The sequence below is a fragment of the Lissotriton vulgaris genome, chromosome 10, assembly GCF_964263255.1.
Source record: "Lissotriton vulgaris chromosome 10, aLisVul1.2, whole genome shotgun sequence".
NCBI lineage: Eukaryota > Metazoa > Chordata > Amphibia > Caudata > Salamandridae > Lissotriton > Lissotriton vulgaris.
The window spans coordinates 1,013,835,276-1,013,853,849 of NC_141698.1; the positions used below are offsets into that span (position 1 = coordinate 1,013,835,276).

General features: G+C 51.3%; 1 protein-coding gene across 2 annotated transcripts in view; it reads right to left on the reverse strand.

The window, feature by feature from the left end:
• LOC147689172 (intraflagellar transport protein 70A) overlaps positions 1 to 18,574 on the reverse strand; it is a 232,294-nt gene that overhangs the window by 133,656 nt on the left and 80,064 nt on the right. For both annotated transcript variants that reach the window (XM_086942064.1, XM_086942065.1), the window contains one exon: positions 2,363 to 2,515. In XM_086942064.1, the coding sequence (XP_086798190.1) occupies positions 2,363 to 2,515 (153 nt within the window). The remainder of the gene's footprint in view (positions 1 to 2,362; positions 2,516 to 18,574) is intronic.

Here is an 18,574-nt window from a genome sequence, read left to right on the forward strand (position 1 = left end):
AGTAATGTCGCAGCGATGGGAAATGCGGCAAAGTTCAGATACAAAGAAATAAAGACGTGAAGATCTTCCAGATGCGGCACGCTTCTCGGGGATGCCAGAAGTTCTCGGTTCGATGCGTGGTCTGCAGCAGCGACACCCTGACGATGCAACGGCAACAGCGCCAGCCTCGACACTCTTCTCCCACGATGTGTGAAGCTTCCGCTCGATGTGACAACTACAGCGGTGACATCCAAGATGCGAATTCTCGGGGATGCGAGGTGCTCTTGATCGATGCGGTGCAGTGCGACAGTTCCAGCGGCGACACCCTCCTTCGGAGTTGCGACGGCAGGCACAGCGACGACAACACGCTCCGACCTCGTTGGAGACACGCAGTTCCTCAGAAGGCCCAAAACAGCAGCAGGTACTTCCAAAAGAACTCTGGGGAGCTGGGGATTGAGGTCTGTTGTCCCTGAGACTTCAGCCGGAGGCTAGCTTTTTTCCAAGCCCTTGGAGAACCTTCACAAGTTGAAAGCAAAGTACACAAAGTTCCTTTCTCCTTCCTTTGGCAGTAAGGCAACCACTACATGCCAATCCCCACAAGCAGCACTTCAGCTTGGGAATAGTCTTTCCTCAGTTTCTTCAGGTTCCTCTCCTCAGTAAAGGTTTCTTCTTGTAGTCCAAAGTGATCTAATTTCTTGGGATCAGTGTCCCAATACTTATACCCCAAAATCCTTTGTTCTCTAGGGGAGAGGGGTCTTTGCCCAGTCCAAACCAGTTCTGAAGCACTCTGTTTACTAGACTTCTCCTTTCCTTTCACAGTGCAGGGCAGGCACATCAGACGCCCCACAGGGGGTGGAGCCAGCATTGTGGAAGGCAAGTACAGTCCTGGAGCACTTTGTTTACAGGACTCCTTCTCTTCTTTCAGTGTGCAGGGCAGAGACATCAGCCGCTCCCCAGGAGTTGGAGCCAGCATTGTGGAATGCAGGCACAGCCCCATTCAAGGTTCAGGTGCAACTCCTCACTCCCATCTAGATGCAGATATCTCTATTCACCGCTGGGTGACTCAGCCTCTCTCTTGGAATTCCCCATCCCTGTCACTCACAAAACAAGACAGGAATACACAACCTAGCAGAGGCTGGTTTGAATGGTTAGACAAGTAAATACCTACTTTCTTAAAGTGGTATTTGCAAACACAGAATATTAAAATAAACTTCACTAAAAGATGTATTTTATTATTCAGAGTTCAGGCATACTAAACTCAAATTTCTACCATGTTCTCTGAGACAGTTAGGATTATAAAATGTAATAACTCTAACAGCCCATTCTGGCCTATGGAGAACAGGTAGCCTTGCAATAGTGAAAAACAAAAATGGCTGTAATTCACTATTAGGACATGCCACACAAACACACCAGGGCTTGTCCTACCTTATACTTACAATGCACCCTGCCCTTGGGCCTACCATAGGGGTGACTGATATGAAGAAAAGGGAAGGTTTAGGGACTGGCAAGTTAGTGCACTTGCCCAGTCAGCATGACAGTACCAGACTGCATGCAGGCTCTGCAATGGCAGACCTTAGACACATTTTACAAGGCTGCTTCTGTGGATAGCACTATCAGTGCTGCAAGCCCACCAGCAGCATTTGGATTTACACGCCCTGGGCACACTCAGTGGGGTCTGACAAGTAAATCAAATAGCCAAACATGGAACCACTGATTAGTACATCAATTTACAGTAGGGGGTGCTTGCACTGTGTCACTAGATAGCAGTGGCACAGTGCCCAAAGCATCTAACACCAGCAAAAATACATGAGGCAACAGCAAAAATGGAAGGGAGACCCACGCCAATAGTGCCAGGTCTAGCACTAACTAAGAACTTCTCTGAAAATTCAGATCTGACAATCTGAACATATTGCTTAACCCCTTCCATGCTCATGACGTAACGGTTCCGTCATGAGCGTCGGTTGAGCTGTGCTCATGACGGAACCGTTCCGTCATGAGCCGATAGGCTCATTAGAACCTTCAGCACAGCGCGAAAACTCGCGCTGCGCTGAAGGGGTTAACACAATCACTAGTCTTTCAGTAAATATTTCAGAATTCTTATGGGCTCCAGGTGCTCTTCCAAACTTTCTAGTACAACATCCTATATCATCCATGTTAAAATCCCAGTGCTAGTTTCATTGTTCAACCATAGGTTATGTGTACAAAAAAGGAGAAATTTGCAATCCACTTAGAGATTGATCGTCCATAAATAATGGTAAGTTTATGTTCAAACAAATATAATATTAATAGTTCTGCTGTCATACAAGACAGAATGTATTGTATTTCTTCCACTACAATGAATGCATATCTTAGACATGAAAGGATAGCATTGTAGAACACCTACCTCATACTTGCAGTAGAGAAGCAACAGATTACCGAAGGTTTCTGGAGGGAATGGATTCTGCTGCAGCAGAAACTGCAGCTTCTCAAAGCCCTCTGTAGGCTTGGAGTCCATGTTCATCAACGCTTGATTATGAAGGGTAACCGGGTCAAGCTCCTGCGAACAAATCAATTTACAGTTTCAACATATACTTCCAAGGCATGCATCTCTGACAGCATAGCCTGATAGACATGCTTTGCTCAAATGTCCAAGATTGTCCAAAGTAACCTTGATTGGCTGACTAATAAGCATCTTACTATGTATTTATCCACAATCTCAATTGAGTGATAACTGAGCATTAGAAATCATGTGCTTTCAACTTCATAAAACACCTGCACAGAGTCATTTTGGGAATTGTTATTAATTTCAACTAGGTATTGAGAATTCTTATTGATGTCTCATTAAAATCAGCATAAAACAAGGGCAGAATCTACACTGTTAACATTACGAACCATTGGGCAGCATCCTAGGTTGCCATATCCTTACATTTTAATGTGACAGGAAATATAATTTATAACCTTTAATAGTTGCATAATTATCTGGGCATCATGTGATTTTTAACTCAATACTCTCGTACATCATCAAGCGAGGAAGGATGGGATAAAGCACAATATACTCTCAGAGAGGTGGTAATCTGCTCAGGGTTTAAGGCTGGTACAGCAGACAATCCTACACCAAATGCACTGTGCAGGGACACAGTTAGCCAATATGGTATTCATTACTGTTGCTGGGTGCCTGAGAGGGTGTGAGAGTGATGGAACCTTTGTCCGTAGTCTTTGTCAGTATCCAGTCATTAGGGTTTTTTGGGAAGGTGTCAAAATATATCTAATCCAGTCCCAATGTCCTCAATCAAGATAACTGCGAGGACAGTGATGCTAGAAATATGGGGACTGTCTGTCCCGGGGAATGCAATAAAATCTTCTTTGATATGTATTTAAGTTTTGTGAGATGAAATACTGCTAGACTCTGCAGAAGTGATCCGTCTCTGGAGATGGAGTCAAGTCAAGTCAAGTCATAGAATTTATATAGCGCGCTACATACCCAGAGGGGCTCAAGGTGCTTGAAGAGGGGTGGGGAGTTACTGGTCAAATATCCACGTTTTAAGTTGCTTTCTGAATGCTAGGTGGTTCTGGGTAAGGCGAAGGTGAGTGGGAAGTGAGTTCCAGGTTTTAGCTGCCAGGTAGGAAAAGGATCTACCTCCCATGGTGGTTTTGTTGATGCGAGGTACAGTGGCCAGGGCTTGGTTGGATGATCGTAGCTGGCGTGAGGGGGTGTAGAAGGACAGTCTTGTGTTGAGGCATTCTGGTCCGATTTCGTAGAGTGCTTTGTGTGCGTGGGTTAGGAGCCGAAAAGTGATCCTCTTGTTGACGGGGAGCCAGTGGAGGTTTTTCAGGTGACCAGAGATATGTTCTTTGCGCGGGTTGTCTAATATGAGCCTGGCTGAGGCGTTCTGGATTCGTTGGAGTTTTTTCTGGAGTTTAGCGGTAGTACCGGCGTAGAGGGTGTTTCCGTAGTCCAGTCGGCTCGTGACCAGAGCGTGGGTGACCGTTTTCCTAGTTTCGGTGGGGATCCAACAAAATGTTTTTTTGAGCATGCGAAGAATGTTGAAGCAGGATGAAGAGACGGCGTTGACTTGTCTATTCATTGAAAGTGAGGAATCCAGGATGACGCCCAGGTTCCGTGCGTGGTCCGTCGGGATGGGTGCTTTTCCAAGGGCTTCTGGCCACCAAGAGTCGTCCCAGGCGGAGGGGGAGGTGCCTAAGATAAGGACTTCTGTTTTATCTGAGTTCAGTTTCAGACGGCTGTGTTTCATCCATTCGGCTACTTCTTTCATTCCTTCGTGTAGGTTAGTTTTGGCGGTGCTAGGGTCATTAGTGAGTGAAAGGATCAGTTGAGTGTCATCCGCGTAGGAGATGATGTTGAGGTTGTGTTGGCGTGCGATGGCCGCGAGGGGGCTCATGTATACGTTGAAGAGGGTGGGACTGAGTGAGGATCCTTGGGGTACGCCGCAGATGACTTCAGTGGCCTCTGAGATGAATGGTGGGAGGCGGACTCTCTGGGTTCTTCCGGTGAGGAACGAGGTGATCCATTCCAGTGCTTTTCCTTGAATTCCGATGTTTTTGAGGCGCTGTAGAAGGGTGCTATGGCAGACTGTGTCGAAGGCTGCGGAGAGGTCAAGGAGGATGAGGGCGACTGTGTCTCCGTTGTCCAGGAGAGTTCGAATGTCGTCTGTTGCTGCGATGAGGGCGGTTTCAGTGCTGTGTTTGGCTCGGAAGCCGGATTGTGATGAGTCGAGGGATTTGTTTGTTTCAAGGAAGGCGGCGAGCTGGTTGTTGACTGCTTTCTCGATGACTTTGGCCGGGAATGGGAGGAGCGAGATGGGGCGGTAGTTTTTGAGTTCGGTGGGGTCAGCTGTGGGTTTCTTCAGGAGGGCGCTGAGTTCGGCATGTTTCCAGCTTTCCGGGAAGGTGGCGGAGTTGAGGGAGCAGTTGATGACATCTCGGAGGTGTGGTGCTATGATGGAGTCTGCTTTGTTGAAGATGTGGTGAGGGCATGGGTCAGTTGGCGATCCTGAGTGGATGGAGTTCATCAGGCGGATGGTGTCCTCAGTGGAGATTGGGTTCCAGACGTTGAGGGTGTTCAAGGGAGGTGGGGGTCCTGCAGGGGGTTGGGTGGGTTGGTGTTCGGGTTGGTTGTCGAAGCTGTTGTGGATGTCTGCAATTTTGTTGTGGAAGAAAGAGGCTAGGGAGTCGCAGAGGGCTTGGGAGGGGGTGATGTCGTTGGAGTTGGCCGTGGGATTGGTAAATTCCTTGACGATATTGAATAGTTCTTTGCTGTTGTGGGCGTTGTTATCTAGTCGGTCCTTGAAAGCGGCTTTCTTGGCTTTTCGGATCAATTGGTGGTGTAAGCGGGTGGCGTTTTTGAAGGTTGCCTTGGTGCTGGCGGTTGGATCTTTTTTCCAGGCCTTCTCAAGGGAGCGGCAGAGTTTCTTGGATTTTTTAAGATCATCGTTAAACCAGGAGGCCTTCTTGCTGCCGAGTTTGTTTTGTCATTTTTTCAGTGGTGCTAGGATGTTGGCGCTGTTGGATAACCATAGGGTGAGGTTGGAGGCGGCTTGATCGGGATTTGAGGAGTGGGCTGGGGGGTTACGAAGAAGCGATGAGGAGATCTGGTCGATGGTGATTTTGTTCCAGTTTCTTTGCAGAGTTGGTTGGGGGTGGTTGTTGGGTTTGGGCTTGTTGTAGGTAAAGTGAACGCAGCTGTGGTCAGTCCAGAGGAGATTCGTGGTGTGACTGAAGGAGACATGATTGCTGGAGGTGAAGATGGGGTCGAGTGTATGACCTGTGATGTGGGTGGGGGAAGTGACAAGTTGTTTAAGTCCGAGGTTGGCGAGGTTGTCCAAAAGGGTGGTGGAGTTGCGGTCGTTGTGCTTTTCAAGGTGAAAGTTGAGGTCTCCCAGAAGGATGTAATCTTTGGAGGGGAGCGCGTGTGGAGTGATGAAATCCGTGATGTCCTCACTAAATTGAGCGCGGGGTCCTGGAGGTCTGTAAAGGAGGGTGCCTCTGAGTGTGGTCTTGGGGTCGATGTGGATCTGGAAGTGGAGGTGTTCGGAGTTGGCGAGATTGACGTCTGAGCTGGTTGAGATGCGGATTGATTTCTTATGGACGATAGCGATTCCTCCTCCTGTGTGGCCGGTGCGGTCCTTGCGTATGATCTTATAATCTTCAGGGATGGCAATGGTGATGTCTGGGGCAGAAGAGGCGTTCATCCATGTTTCTGTTAGGAAAGCGACGTCCGGTGAGATGGTGTCTAGTAGATTCCATAGGTCAATGGCGTGCCTGTGGACCGAACGTGAGCTGTAAAGAAGACATGGACTGGTGCCAGATGGAGGTGAAAGCAAACTATGCAAGTCAAGGTTGTCCTAATGAGTTCAGAAAAATGTGAGATGCCTAGCCTAGCCTACCCATCTCTTACCCTGTCCTCCTGGTATGTTCCGGTACACGAGGCTCCTAACTGGGCCGCCGCTGCCCGCAGCTGGGATCCCGGTCCTGCGCTGCTGTTGTATTCGCCCTGTTGCACTGTGTGTGTAATTTTCCCCGCTTTGGCTCTGCCTTAGTTCTGCCTTAGTGCCTTTTTTCCTTCTGTTGCCCCTTGTTGTGCCTGTGCCTAGCCCCTGCCGCGTTTCCCGCCACCTCCCCGCTCCCCGCCGCTGCCCCCCTGCGGCCCCGCCCCCTTCCCTCGGTCGCCCTTCCCCATTCGCCGCCCCGCTCCCGCCTCCCAGCTACTCCTCCCCCCTACTCTCCACATATGGCAGAGTGGGAAACGCGCAGCGGGCGCGCCCTAAGCGCCCCGAAGAAGCGCCAAAGGTAAGCCCGTCTGCGCCCGTCCGCGCCTGGACCGCGCCCAGTGCCAGGACCCCTGGCCCCCGCCGAAGCAAGACGACCCGACGGACCTCCGACGCCGCAACACTCAACGCACTCAACACCGGCCGGAACCCTGCCTGCTACCGAGCCACCCCGAAACGCACCCACGGACCCTTCGCCTGCCAAGCCTGCCGTTTCTCCTGCTACCGGACCTGCACGGCCCCCGCCAAGCCCTGCACCAGCAGCAACCACCTAAAGTGCATCCTGCTCAACACCCGCTCCATCCACAGGCACGCCGTGGAACTCTGTGACCTGCTCGACACGACAGCACCGGCCGTCGCCTTCCTCACCGAAACCTGGATGAACGCCTCCTCAGCGCCCGACATCGCCATAGCCATCCCGGACGGATACAAGATCACCCGGAAGGACTGCGTCAACCAGACGGGAGGAGGCATCGCCATCGTACACAAGAACACCATCCGCATCTCAACTAACTCCGACGATACCTTCAACGCCGCTGAACACCTGCACTTCCAGATACACACTGACCCCAAGACCACCCTCCGCGGCACCCTCATCTACAGACCACCGGGACCACGCACACAATTCAGCGAAGACATCGCAGACTTCATCAGCCCGCACGCCCTTCCCTCCGCCAACTACATCCTCCTAGGAGACCTCAACTTTCACCTGGAGAACAACAATGACAGAAGCACCACCGCCCTGCTGGACAACCTCGCCAACCTCGGACTCAAGCAACTAGTGAACACCCCCACCCACTACGCCGGCCACACTCTCGACCCAGTCTTCACATCCAGCAAGCACATCTCCTTCAGCCACACCACCGGACTCCACTGGACCGATGACAGCTGCGTCCACTTCAGCTTAAAAAAAAACACGACCCACCACCACCGGCAACAGGTCCCCCGCCGATGCTGGAGCAAGATCACCGCCGAACAGCTCACCGCCTCCCTCAGCCAGAACATTCCCACCAGCACAACGGACCCCAACGAAGCAGCCAGCAACCTCACCAAGTGGCTGACCGCCTGCGCCGATGACCTCGCACCACTAAAGAACCCTCCCAGCAGACACAGCAGCAACAAAACCCCCTGATTCACCAACGAACTCAAGGAATCCAAGAAGAACTGCCGCACCCTCGAGAAAGCCTGGTGGCTCGACCACACCACAGACAACAGGACCGCCCTCAAGCACACCATCCGCAAACACCATCAGCTGATCCGCGCCACCAAGAGGACGGCACTCAAAGAAAGACTGGACAACAACACCCACGATAGCAAGGAACTCTTCAGCATCGTCAAAGAGTTCTCCAACCCCAGCGCCGGAAACAACGACATCACTCCCTCGCAAGACCTCTGCAACTCACTCGCCTTGTTCTTCCACCGCAAGATCGCCGACATACACAACAGCTTCGACGCACAGACCACGCACCCTACCACCGAACCAACGCCCGCCACCACCCCCCTCGGCAAATGGACCCCGATCAGCACCGAAGACACCACCCGCACGATGAACTCCATCCACTCCGGATTACCAACCGACCCGTGCCCACACCACATCTTCAACAAAGCCGACACCACCATCGCACCCCATCTCTGAGACACGATCAACTCCTCCTTCCACACAGCCACCTTCCCGGAGAGCTGGAAGCACGCCGAGCTGACCGCCCTCCTGAAGAAACCAACGGCGGACCCCACCGACCTCAAGAACCACCGTCCCATCTCGCTCCTTCCTTTTCCGGCCAAAGTCATCGAGAAGACCGTCAACAGACAGCTGGCCGGAGGCGCTAGGGGGCGCACAGCGAGATGGCTGCCTGAGCAGCAGCTCCGCCGGGCGATCATCCACTTGGCGTGATTTCGCCGTTGTCACCCGGGCCGCCGCTCCCTGAGCACATCACCAGATGGGGGAAGACCTGCTGCGTTAGTTGTGAGGCAGCGGGCGCCCCACAGAGCGAGGATTGCCGGCTTAATCGCCGTGAAAAGCGGAGACGCGCCGGAGTGCCTGACAAAATGGCCGCCGCGCTGGGACAAACGCGCATATAACGTGATACCGGCGAGATGAGATCTACCTTCCACACCGACTACGACGCTGCTGGGGTAAGATCACACACTACAAGGCGATCCGGTGCCATTATCTTGCGTCCCCAGACTGCAGGGCGCCTAGAACCTCCGCAATAGCGCGAATGACTTTGCCTGACAAGATGGCGGCGGTCAGCACGAATCGGCGCGAATATTAGCCGCCTCATCAAACAGCGTACTTGGGCCCGAACCCTGCGGGATTGCCGGTATACATGCCAAACTTCGCTGGGACCTGACAGGCGACTATGCTGGCGTGAACGGTGTGCATACTGCGCTGGAGGTGCAGTGCGGGTTGTGCACAGCCAGCAGACGTGTGGCCCACTGCAACCACGTGCCACCCCAGTGAGCGGCGAGAACAGGGAGCCAACTGCCATAGCGCGCTGCCACAGGTCATCGCAAATTCACTACGACCGCGTGGCCAGTTGCTGGACATTTTAAGCAGCGCTTGTGAGTGGCTGGGCCTCTTGCGATTCACCACATAGCCACGCGCCCGGGCGCAAACCGATTCTATCCCCTTCACGGCTCTGTGGGGTAGCTTAGCGCAAGGCTGCCTTACACCTTGTGGGGATCACCACGGCGACGGCGGCAAGAGTCACGAGGGCATCGGGCCCGCAAGTAAGAAGACAGTGTGCCAGACCGCCGCCATGGGTAAACCAGACAAGCAACAACAGAAACTGTCATTTGAGGCCAGAAAAGCGCAGAAACCCACAGAGGATGTGGTGGAAGATGGCGATAATGCAGGGCCCAGCAATAACATTGAGAAGATTTTATTGGCAATCCAGTCCAATTTGCAGGACATAAATGGGAAGCTGGATAATCTAACATGCAGAATGGATAGCATGGCGGCGCGGCAGGAGAAGCATGGCGAGCGACTGGACGAGGCCGAACCGAGAATCTCCGCGGTCGAAGATGAGGCGCGAGCCTCCACCTCCAAGTGCGCTGGTATAGAACGACTCCTGGAAGTAATCAAGGCGAAGGAGGAGGATTTGGAAGCGCGCTCGAGGCGCAACAACGTACGAATCACGGGCCTGCCGGAGTCTACCAACACAGGGCGGATGGAGACCTACGTGGAAACGCTCTGTAAAGACCTGTTCGGAGCTGAGGCCTTATCACCACTTTTCATCGTGGAGCGGGCACATAGGTCGCTGGCCCCAAAGCCACCTCCTGGCGCCTCGCCGAGGCCAATTGTGGCGCGCATCCTCAACTACCGCGACAGGGACACGATCCTTCGACTGGCAAGAGAAAAAGGGAAGATACAGCATCAAGGAAACTCGTTAGAGTTTTATCCAGATCACACGGTCGCGGTCCAGCAGGCCCGGAAAGAATACACCAACGTCAAGGCCAAACTACGAGACCTGAACATTGTGTACTCAATGATGTATCCAGCACGCCTCAGGGTGGTGTGGAAGGAGAAAGCGATTGTTCTGGCGACTCCGAAGGCAGCACAAGAATTTGTTAAGAAGGTGCAGCGCGAAATGAGAGACAACACACAGAATGAACGGCATCATGAATCGGATTGAAGACATCGGGTTGACCCCTGGTCGACCGGCGGTGAGCTCCTTTCCTGTCCGCTTATATGCGTTCTAGCATGGCGACTGTTGTCTGCATTGGTAGGCCCAGAATGGCGCAAATCTCCTGAGTGAAGAGCCAAGGTACTGGTGCAGCACGAACTGCATGGCAGGATGGCAAGGACCCATTGGGGCAATGAGACTGCGGCTCGGCTGTGTGGGGGTGATACTGACTATGGATTGTGGACACTCTGCGCTACCAGCCCCCCCGTTGTGCTGCACTAACTAACGTTGGCGAGGGAAATTGGCGCCTTGGGGCGGCCTGTACTGTGATGCCCGGTTCGCACATTGTAGACCGCAGGACCTCGTGATATGTAAGCTGCCTACTGGGTTCCCACTCTTGGGCGCATCATACTGACGCTGTCTTTGCTGTTTCCCATCTGCGGTGAAAGGAGGTCAGCGGGCGGGGGGGGGGGCGGAGGAATATATTGTTTAGTGTTAGCCTTATGACATCACGGTGCGAAGGGCTTTTCCTAGAAATGTGGCTGTTCTGCAGCGCTGTTGATGTGTCGCTGGGGGGCGGTGGGGGGGTGGTGGCGGTTGATCACTTGAATTGCATTAATTATAGTTTGTCTAGTGTCGCCCACACCCGTCCATCGGGTGGAGAGTTGTGCCTCCAGCGGACCTCCGTGAGGGTATAACCCAATCAGAGTTCGGAGCTGAGCACTGTAGTTATGGTTCTGAGTTTAAGGGTGTGGTGCACTGCAAGGGTAAGGCTTCGGCAGGTTGGGGTTGCTGGAGTGGGTGGGATAAGGGGTGGAGGTTTGCTTACCTATATGAATGAACCGTCAAAGTACGATATACCTCTCCTTTTTTGTGGTTCCCCAATGGTTCAGACTGCTGTTGTACAATTCGGACCTCCTGTGGAGGGGAAACTGGTAATTCCTACACAGTTGACAAATGCGGCATTGTCACGTATTATATTGCTCAAACCTGATGGGTTCGAGGGAGGCGGGTAGGAGCAGCTTGAACATTATTACTTGGAATATTAGGGGGTTCTCACAGCCTCGTAAAATCAGACAGATCTTTGCAAGCCTGACTAGATGGAATGTGGACATAGCGTTTCTACAAGAGTCGCACCTAGCACCACATTCACACGCTCAGTTGGGGTCGAGATGGGCAGAGGCAGTCCACAGAGCTTCATACTCTTCCTACTCCAGGGGGGTGGTCATATTGATAAAACGTGGGGTAGGTTTTGAGACTCAGACAGTGACACAAGATCCATCTGGGAGGTATGTGTTGGTATCAGGTACACTAAGAGGCCAGCGAGTGACGTTGTTGAATGTATACGGTCCAAACACGGACGCACCGGATTTCTTTAGGGATGTATGGGACCACTTGCAGAAACATAATAGCACACACATATTATGCGGGGGTGATTGGAACATGACCCTCCGTGACGGATTGGACCGTTCATCCAACTCATTGGAACAACACAAACAATCACATGGTGGGTCACATGATGAAAGACATGGGTCTAGCGGATCTCTGGAGGCTGAAACATGCGGATGCATCTGGGGCCACACACATTACAGCTTCACATAACAGCTGGTCCAGACTGGATTACTGGCTGGGCACCAAGGACCTAGCGCTGTGGGTTCGTCACCTGCAGGTGCTGCCCCGCACACTGTCTGACCACAATCCAGTTCTGCTGCAGTTGGATATTCCACGGTATGCACCCCCCCCCCTTCCAATGGCGTTTCAATTCGCGAGCCCTCACTGACCCGGTATATGCTGACACCATAAGAAAAGCGATAAGGGATTATTTTGAACTTAATGATCAATCGACTGATGACCCATGCCTCCTTTGGGAGGCGTTCAAAGCCACGATAAGAGGGGTCTGTATTGGCACCACTATAGGGGTTCTCAAGGATATTAGGGGCCAAATCCGCAGATGCGAGCAGCGGATGAGAGACCTGGAGTCCCTATATGAGACCACTAACGATGTCTCGCATCTGGCTGAACTGCGTGTCATACACACTGAGCACGCAGAATTTCTCGAATCTGAAATGAAGTACCTGAATCGCGCGCATGTGGCTAGAGCCTTTGGGGAGGGAGGCAGGCCTGGGGCTGTGTTGGCTCGGAAGATATGTGAGGGCCGTGGTCCGGCCGCTGTACTCAGGGTGAAGTCAAGAGAGGGGGAACCACAAACGCATTCTGCGGATATATTGAAATGTTTTGTAGACTCATTTGGGTCATTATACCAATCCCAACCTACAGCCTCAGAGGCTGATACGTATGACTACCTGCACGATGTAGCTATTGGCTGGCTGTCGGATGCGCATAGGGAGTACTTAGCCAGGCCTATCACGGCGGAGAAGGTGACCGAGGTAATAAGCTTGCTGCCAAATGGTAAAGCGCCAGGCCCGGATGGGTATACCGCAGAATTTTATAAACAATATGCAGATATTGTCGCACCGCACCTGGTGGACATGTACGGCACCTCCTTTGAAAAGGAGCTGCTTCCCCCCACACTGCGCGAAGCAATGATCATCGCTCTCCTTAAACCATCTAAGGATCCGGAGGAGTGCGACTCATACCGGCCACTGTCACTGATCAATGTGGACTCAAAAATCCTTGCGAAGCTTATAGCGAAACGGCTATCTCCTCTGATGACCAGTCTGGTCCTACCGGACCAGTCTGGCTTCGTACCATCCAGATCGACCACGCATAACACTAGATCCCTGTTTGCACTCTCACACTACCTGCAGCCCTCGGTCAAAGCGGTGGCGGTCATGCTCGACGCTGCAAAAGCGTTTGACTCCATCGAGTGGCGATATATGATCACCGTCCTGAATAGAATGGGGTTTCCTAGGCGATTTGTGCAATGGGTCTCCTTACTTTACACGAAGCCATGTGCAAGGATTAGAATCAATAGTTATGTCTCAGATCAATTTGCTATTGAGCGAGGGACGAGGCAAGGCTGCCCGCTCTCGCCCCTATTGTTCGCCCTAGCGCTGGAGCCTCTGGCTTGTCTGATAAGACAGAATTATAAAGAATCGGCGTTAAACTTCATAGCCAGGCCGCTTCACATATCATTGTATGCGGACGATATGTTACTCTATGTCCGTGACCCTGAGACTCACCTGAACTCACTACTCAGGGAATACATCAGATTCGGAGGTCACTCAGGGCTGGCTATAAATTGGGCCAAGTCCTCTATAATACCCCTCACTGACACTACGTCCCAGTTTGCGGTGGACTTCCCGTTAGAATGGCAACAGGACCCGATCAGATACCTGGGGATAATGTACCATAGAGACCCAGAAGAGGTTCTACGGGCGAACTACGGTGTGATACTCTCCAAACTGGAGGATAGTGTCCAGCGATGGATACATTTGCCCCTCTCGCTAGCTGACAGGATAGCTATTGTAAAGATGAACGTGCTGCCCAAATTATTATACCTATTTAATAACGTCCCGATTACACCGCCACAAGCTATATTCCGCCGCATTAACTCCTTGGTTAGGACCCTGATATGGGCGGGCAAACAGGCACGTGTGGATCTGCAAACTCTTACACTCCCCTTTGCGCAAGGTGGTTTCAGCGTGCCCGATTTTCTCCTATACTACATTTGTGCGCAGGCGCAATACGCGGCGTATTGGTACCATGCGGTCCCATACATCACACATGCGGCTATTGAGGAGAGTGATGCGCATCCTATTCCCCTCTCAGCGATTATTTCACACACACGTCCACCGCTGCATGCTAGGGATATTAACACAGTGGACACCACGGTCAAAGCATGGCACAGGCTAGGACAGCTGGCTCATAAAACCCCACTGTACGCGCCGGCCATGTCATTACACCATCATCAGGAGCTGTCAGTCACTAGGGAGAGTGTCGGAATGTACCTACTGAGTAGAGCTGGCATTGACAGGATGGGGGATGTGTTTCAAAGGGGCACATTTGTGGGCCTAGACCAGTTAGGTTACATCCAGATCCAGACTCCCATGTTTCACTTTACATATTACAGGCTCACAAGAGCTTTGAGGGAACACTACCCGACGTTCCCATCGGAACCCGAATGCCTTGCACCATTACAACTATTGATCACAACTACCGATTTGTCGCACCTGGTTTCTAGACTCTATTCAGCTGCACAGTCTGAGTTAGCGGGACACGCATTGAAGGCCAAGGGGCGGTGGGATACACTGTTAGACACCCCACTGACGGACGACGAATGGGCTGGCACCTGTGCACTGACTCAACTTCTGACACCCAACGGCAATTTGAGAATCATTCACTTCAAATTCCTTCACCAACTCTATTACACGCCGACAAAACTGCTTAGATACGGGTTGCAGGAGGAAGATAGGTGCAAAAGGTGTAACAGAGAGGGAGCGGGCTTCGCTCATCTGGCATGGGACTGTGCCAAAATAACGAGTTACTGGGTGGGGATCACCGCAACATTGTCTATCATTTTGGAGGAAGAGGTGCAATGCACACCCAAAGTCTGTCTGCTGGGGATAGTGCCGCAGTTCAGGGCGTTGAAACGCAAGTTTTGTGTCATAGCCTTGTTGTTGGCGAAGAGACAGGTGGCACAATGCTGGCACAGTCGCAAGGTACCGAAGGTAAAAACTTGGTTGCACGACATGTCCACTTGCCGGGACAGGCTACAAACATACGAGGAGCTACTGCCGGCGAAGTCCAGGCCCAGGAGTATTTGGGGTTATTTAGAGGAGTACCTCGCTTCCATACAGAATGATGAAGAGAACCGACCATTGGATTGAATTGATTGGGGTACTGTGTAGGTAACAACACATACATGAGTCTTGTACCGGCGGGAACCTAGGGGGAACTGTGACTACCATAACAACTGACGTGTAGTATGTACTGATAGCACTTTACGGTCTAAGTTGGGGAAAGTTGTTCTTTTGTTCACTGTTGAAAACAAATGTGAAAAAGTGAGACTCATTTCATTTACAAGCTAGTAACCATATGTGGGACATGCGGAAGGACTCTGCCTCACACTGTAACGCTGAATTTGCACGACGAACTTATCCTATGTTGGTTGCTGATATTTACGTAGCGAGCCGGCCCCAGGGTTGTAGGCTCATGCTGTGTCAACTGCTATGTGTTAATAAAGGTCTTGCGAAAAAAAAAAAAAGAAAAAAAAAAAAAAGACAGCTGGCCGCCTTCCTCAAGACAAAAGGATCCCTCGACCCCTCGCAGTCCGGGTTTCGGGACAACCACAGCACCGAGACCGCCCTGATCGCAGCCACCGACGACATCAGAACCCTGATCGACAAGGGGGAAACAGCGGCCCTCATCCTCCTGGACCTCTCTGCGGCATTCGACACCGTCTGCCACCAAACTCTAGTGAAGCGCCTCAGCAACATCGGAATTCGAGAAAAAGCGCTGGAATGGATCATCTCGTTCCTCACCGGAAGAATCCAGAGAGTCCGCCTCCCTCCGTTCAGATCCGAGGCCACCAAAGTCATCTGCGGCGTACCACAAGGATCTTCACTCAGCCCAACCATCTTCAACGTCTACATGAGCCCCCTCACAGCCATCGCACGCCAGCACAACCTCAACATCATCTCCTACGCCGACGACACCCAGCTCATCCTCTCCCTCACCAGCAACCCCACCACCGCCAGAGCCAACCTACACGAAGGGATGAAAAACGTCGCCGACTGGATGAGTAACAGCCGCCTCAAACTGAACCCGGACAAGACGGAAGTCCTCATGCTGGGATCATCACCCTCCGCCTGGGACGACTCCTGGTGGCCCCCGCCCTGGGCACCGCTCCAAAACAGACGGACCACGCACGCAACCTGGGCTTCATCCTGGACTCCTCCCTGTCAATGACCAGACAAGTCAATGCCGTCTCATCCTCGTGCTACAACACCCTGCGCATGCTCCTTAAGATCTTCAGATGGATCCCCACGGAAACCAGGAAGACCGTCACCCAGGCACTCGTCACCAGCCGACTGGACTATGGGAACACCCTCTACGCCGGAACCACAGCAAATCTTCAAAAAAGACTCCAACGCATCCAGAACGCCTCCGCCCGACTCATCCTCGACATCCTCCGACACAGCCACATCACCGGACACCTGAGAGACCTGCACTGGCTCCCCGTCAGCAAGAGAATCACGTTCAGACTCCTCACCCACGCACACAAGGCTCTCCACGACCTGGGCCCCAAGTACCTCAATGACCGCATGACCTTCTACACGCCCACCCGCCAGCTACGATCGACCGGCCACGCTCTCGCCACCGTACCACGCATCCGCAGAGCCACCGCCGGAGGAAGATCCTTCTCCTACCTGGCAGCCAAGACGTGGAACTCCCTCCCCACCCACCTTCGGCGAACCCAAGACCATCTCGCCTTCAGGAAGCAGCTCAAGACCTGGCTGTTCGGGCAGTAACTTTCCCCTCCCCCAGCGCCTTGAGACCCTTCCGGGTGAGTAGTGCGCTATACAAATGACGTGATTGATTGATTGCTTGATGTGCTACAACTACTGGAACTCTATGTTCTGTTTCTGACTGTGGCCCCAGAAATACCCCGTGCTGTGCTTTACACATCTTATTGGGCGGATTATGCCTATGGAAACGAAATGAAAAAAAAAATATTGTGGACTACATGGAACTGAACAATATAGGGGAATAAGAGATGGGAGTCTGGGGTCTAGCTAAAGAACAAGCATTTGCAATGCAATAGGTCTCGCAGTTGTGAGAGTTTGAGCTATTGACATTGTAAATAGCAATGCCTTTTATTTACGTGTTAGTTTTTAAACATAAATAAAAGGCATTGTCATTTACAATGCCAATAGCGTTAACTCTTGCAAATGCTAGACCTATTGCATTGCAAAAGTTTGTTAAAATGAAGCCCTGGTGTCCTCAGGAACCCTCCTTTGAAACAACGGCTCATTGAATTAAACATTTATAAAGTCTTTTTTTATTGATAAACTGCAGGAAATGTTTGGGGAAATCATGTTCTTTGTATAATTTGTAGCACCTGTAGCAGTAGCGGTGGAAATCCAGAGAAGTCCCGGGTCCCAGGAGGGGGCCTGGGTGAAGTGGAGAGGCGGGGTGTTTTTCGGCGCCGCATTGCCCAGCAGCCCGGTGAGTGGGGCTCGCCGTGCGCTGACACGTCTTGGGCATGGAAAGTAAAAGTGCTTTCAAGGGCTTGCAAGGGGGACAGGAGATGCGCACGGCGCGCGCGTCCACATATCCAGTTCGATCGATCCGGCCTGCAAGCCTGCGCATGCCCATCTCCTGTCTCCCTTGCAAGCCCTTGAAAGTATAGCCGACGACCATAGGTCTCTCTAGCGACAGCGCTTCCCGCTGTATCGCCAGGTGCGAGACCTAAAAAAGGAAGGGTTTCAGAGAGGAAGGAGACATTTCAAAAGACGTGAGAGGACCAATACATAGTGAAAGTTCATAGGAGTTTTGCAACAGATGGAACCAGGCAGTAAGACAGACCTATGTGACTTGTAATGTTAGTTTGCAAAATGTGGTATATGGTTTGGAAACTTGCTATTAGCACCTAATATACTGTCCTGCTTTCCAGGCAAATCTAAATTAAGTGCTATTCAAAACAAGTAATTACTGAATGGGTATTTATTTACTCAGTTAATTGATCATTGGAAATTACCATCTATGAACCTTGATGTGGATGTTCACTTTACATGTCAAATATGGGGCTACACAGAACATTGACACTGCTTCTCCTCCCAATATTTTATTTATTTGAGTTGTTAGCAAGGTCTCATTTTTTTATTTATTTGAGTTGTTAGCAAGATCTCAATTATTTGTTTGAGTTATTAGCAATATTTCGATTTCCTATTTATTTGAGTTGTTAGCAATGTCTCAATTTCTTATTTATTCTTGTTGCTAGCCATGTTGTCGTGCTATTGATTAAGTAATAAACTTAAATCTTCGATACATGTTATTACAAATGTAATAGTATTTCAATTCTGGGTTTCCTATTTACCACTGAATAGTGGTAACACTCTACCTATGGTGAATTGATTTGATAAGGGGTCACCCACTTTCCAGGAAATAAAGAGGGCAAAATACGTTTTCTGTTTGAAAAAACTCTATAATAAATTAGAAATACTAGAATCTTAAATAAACACCTTGACGCAATATGGTTATGCTACAAAGTATATGATGCACCATACTTTCTTAAGACAA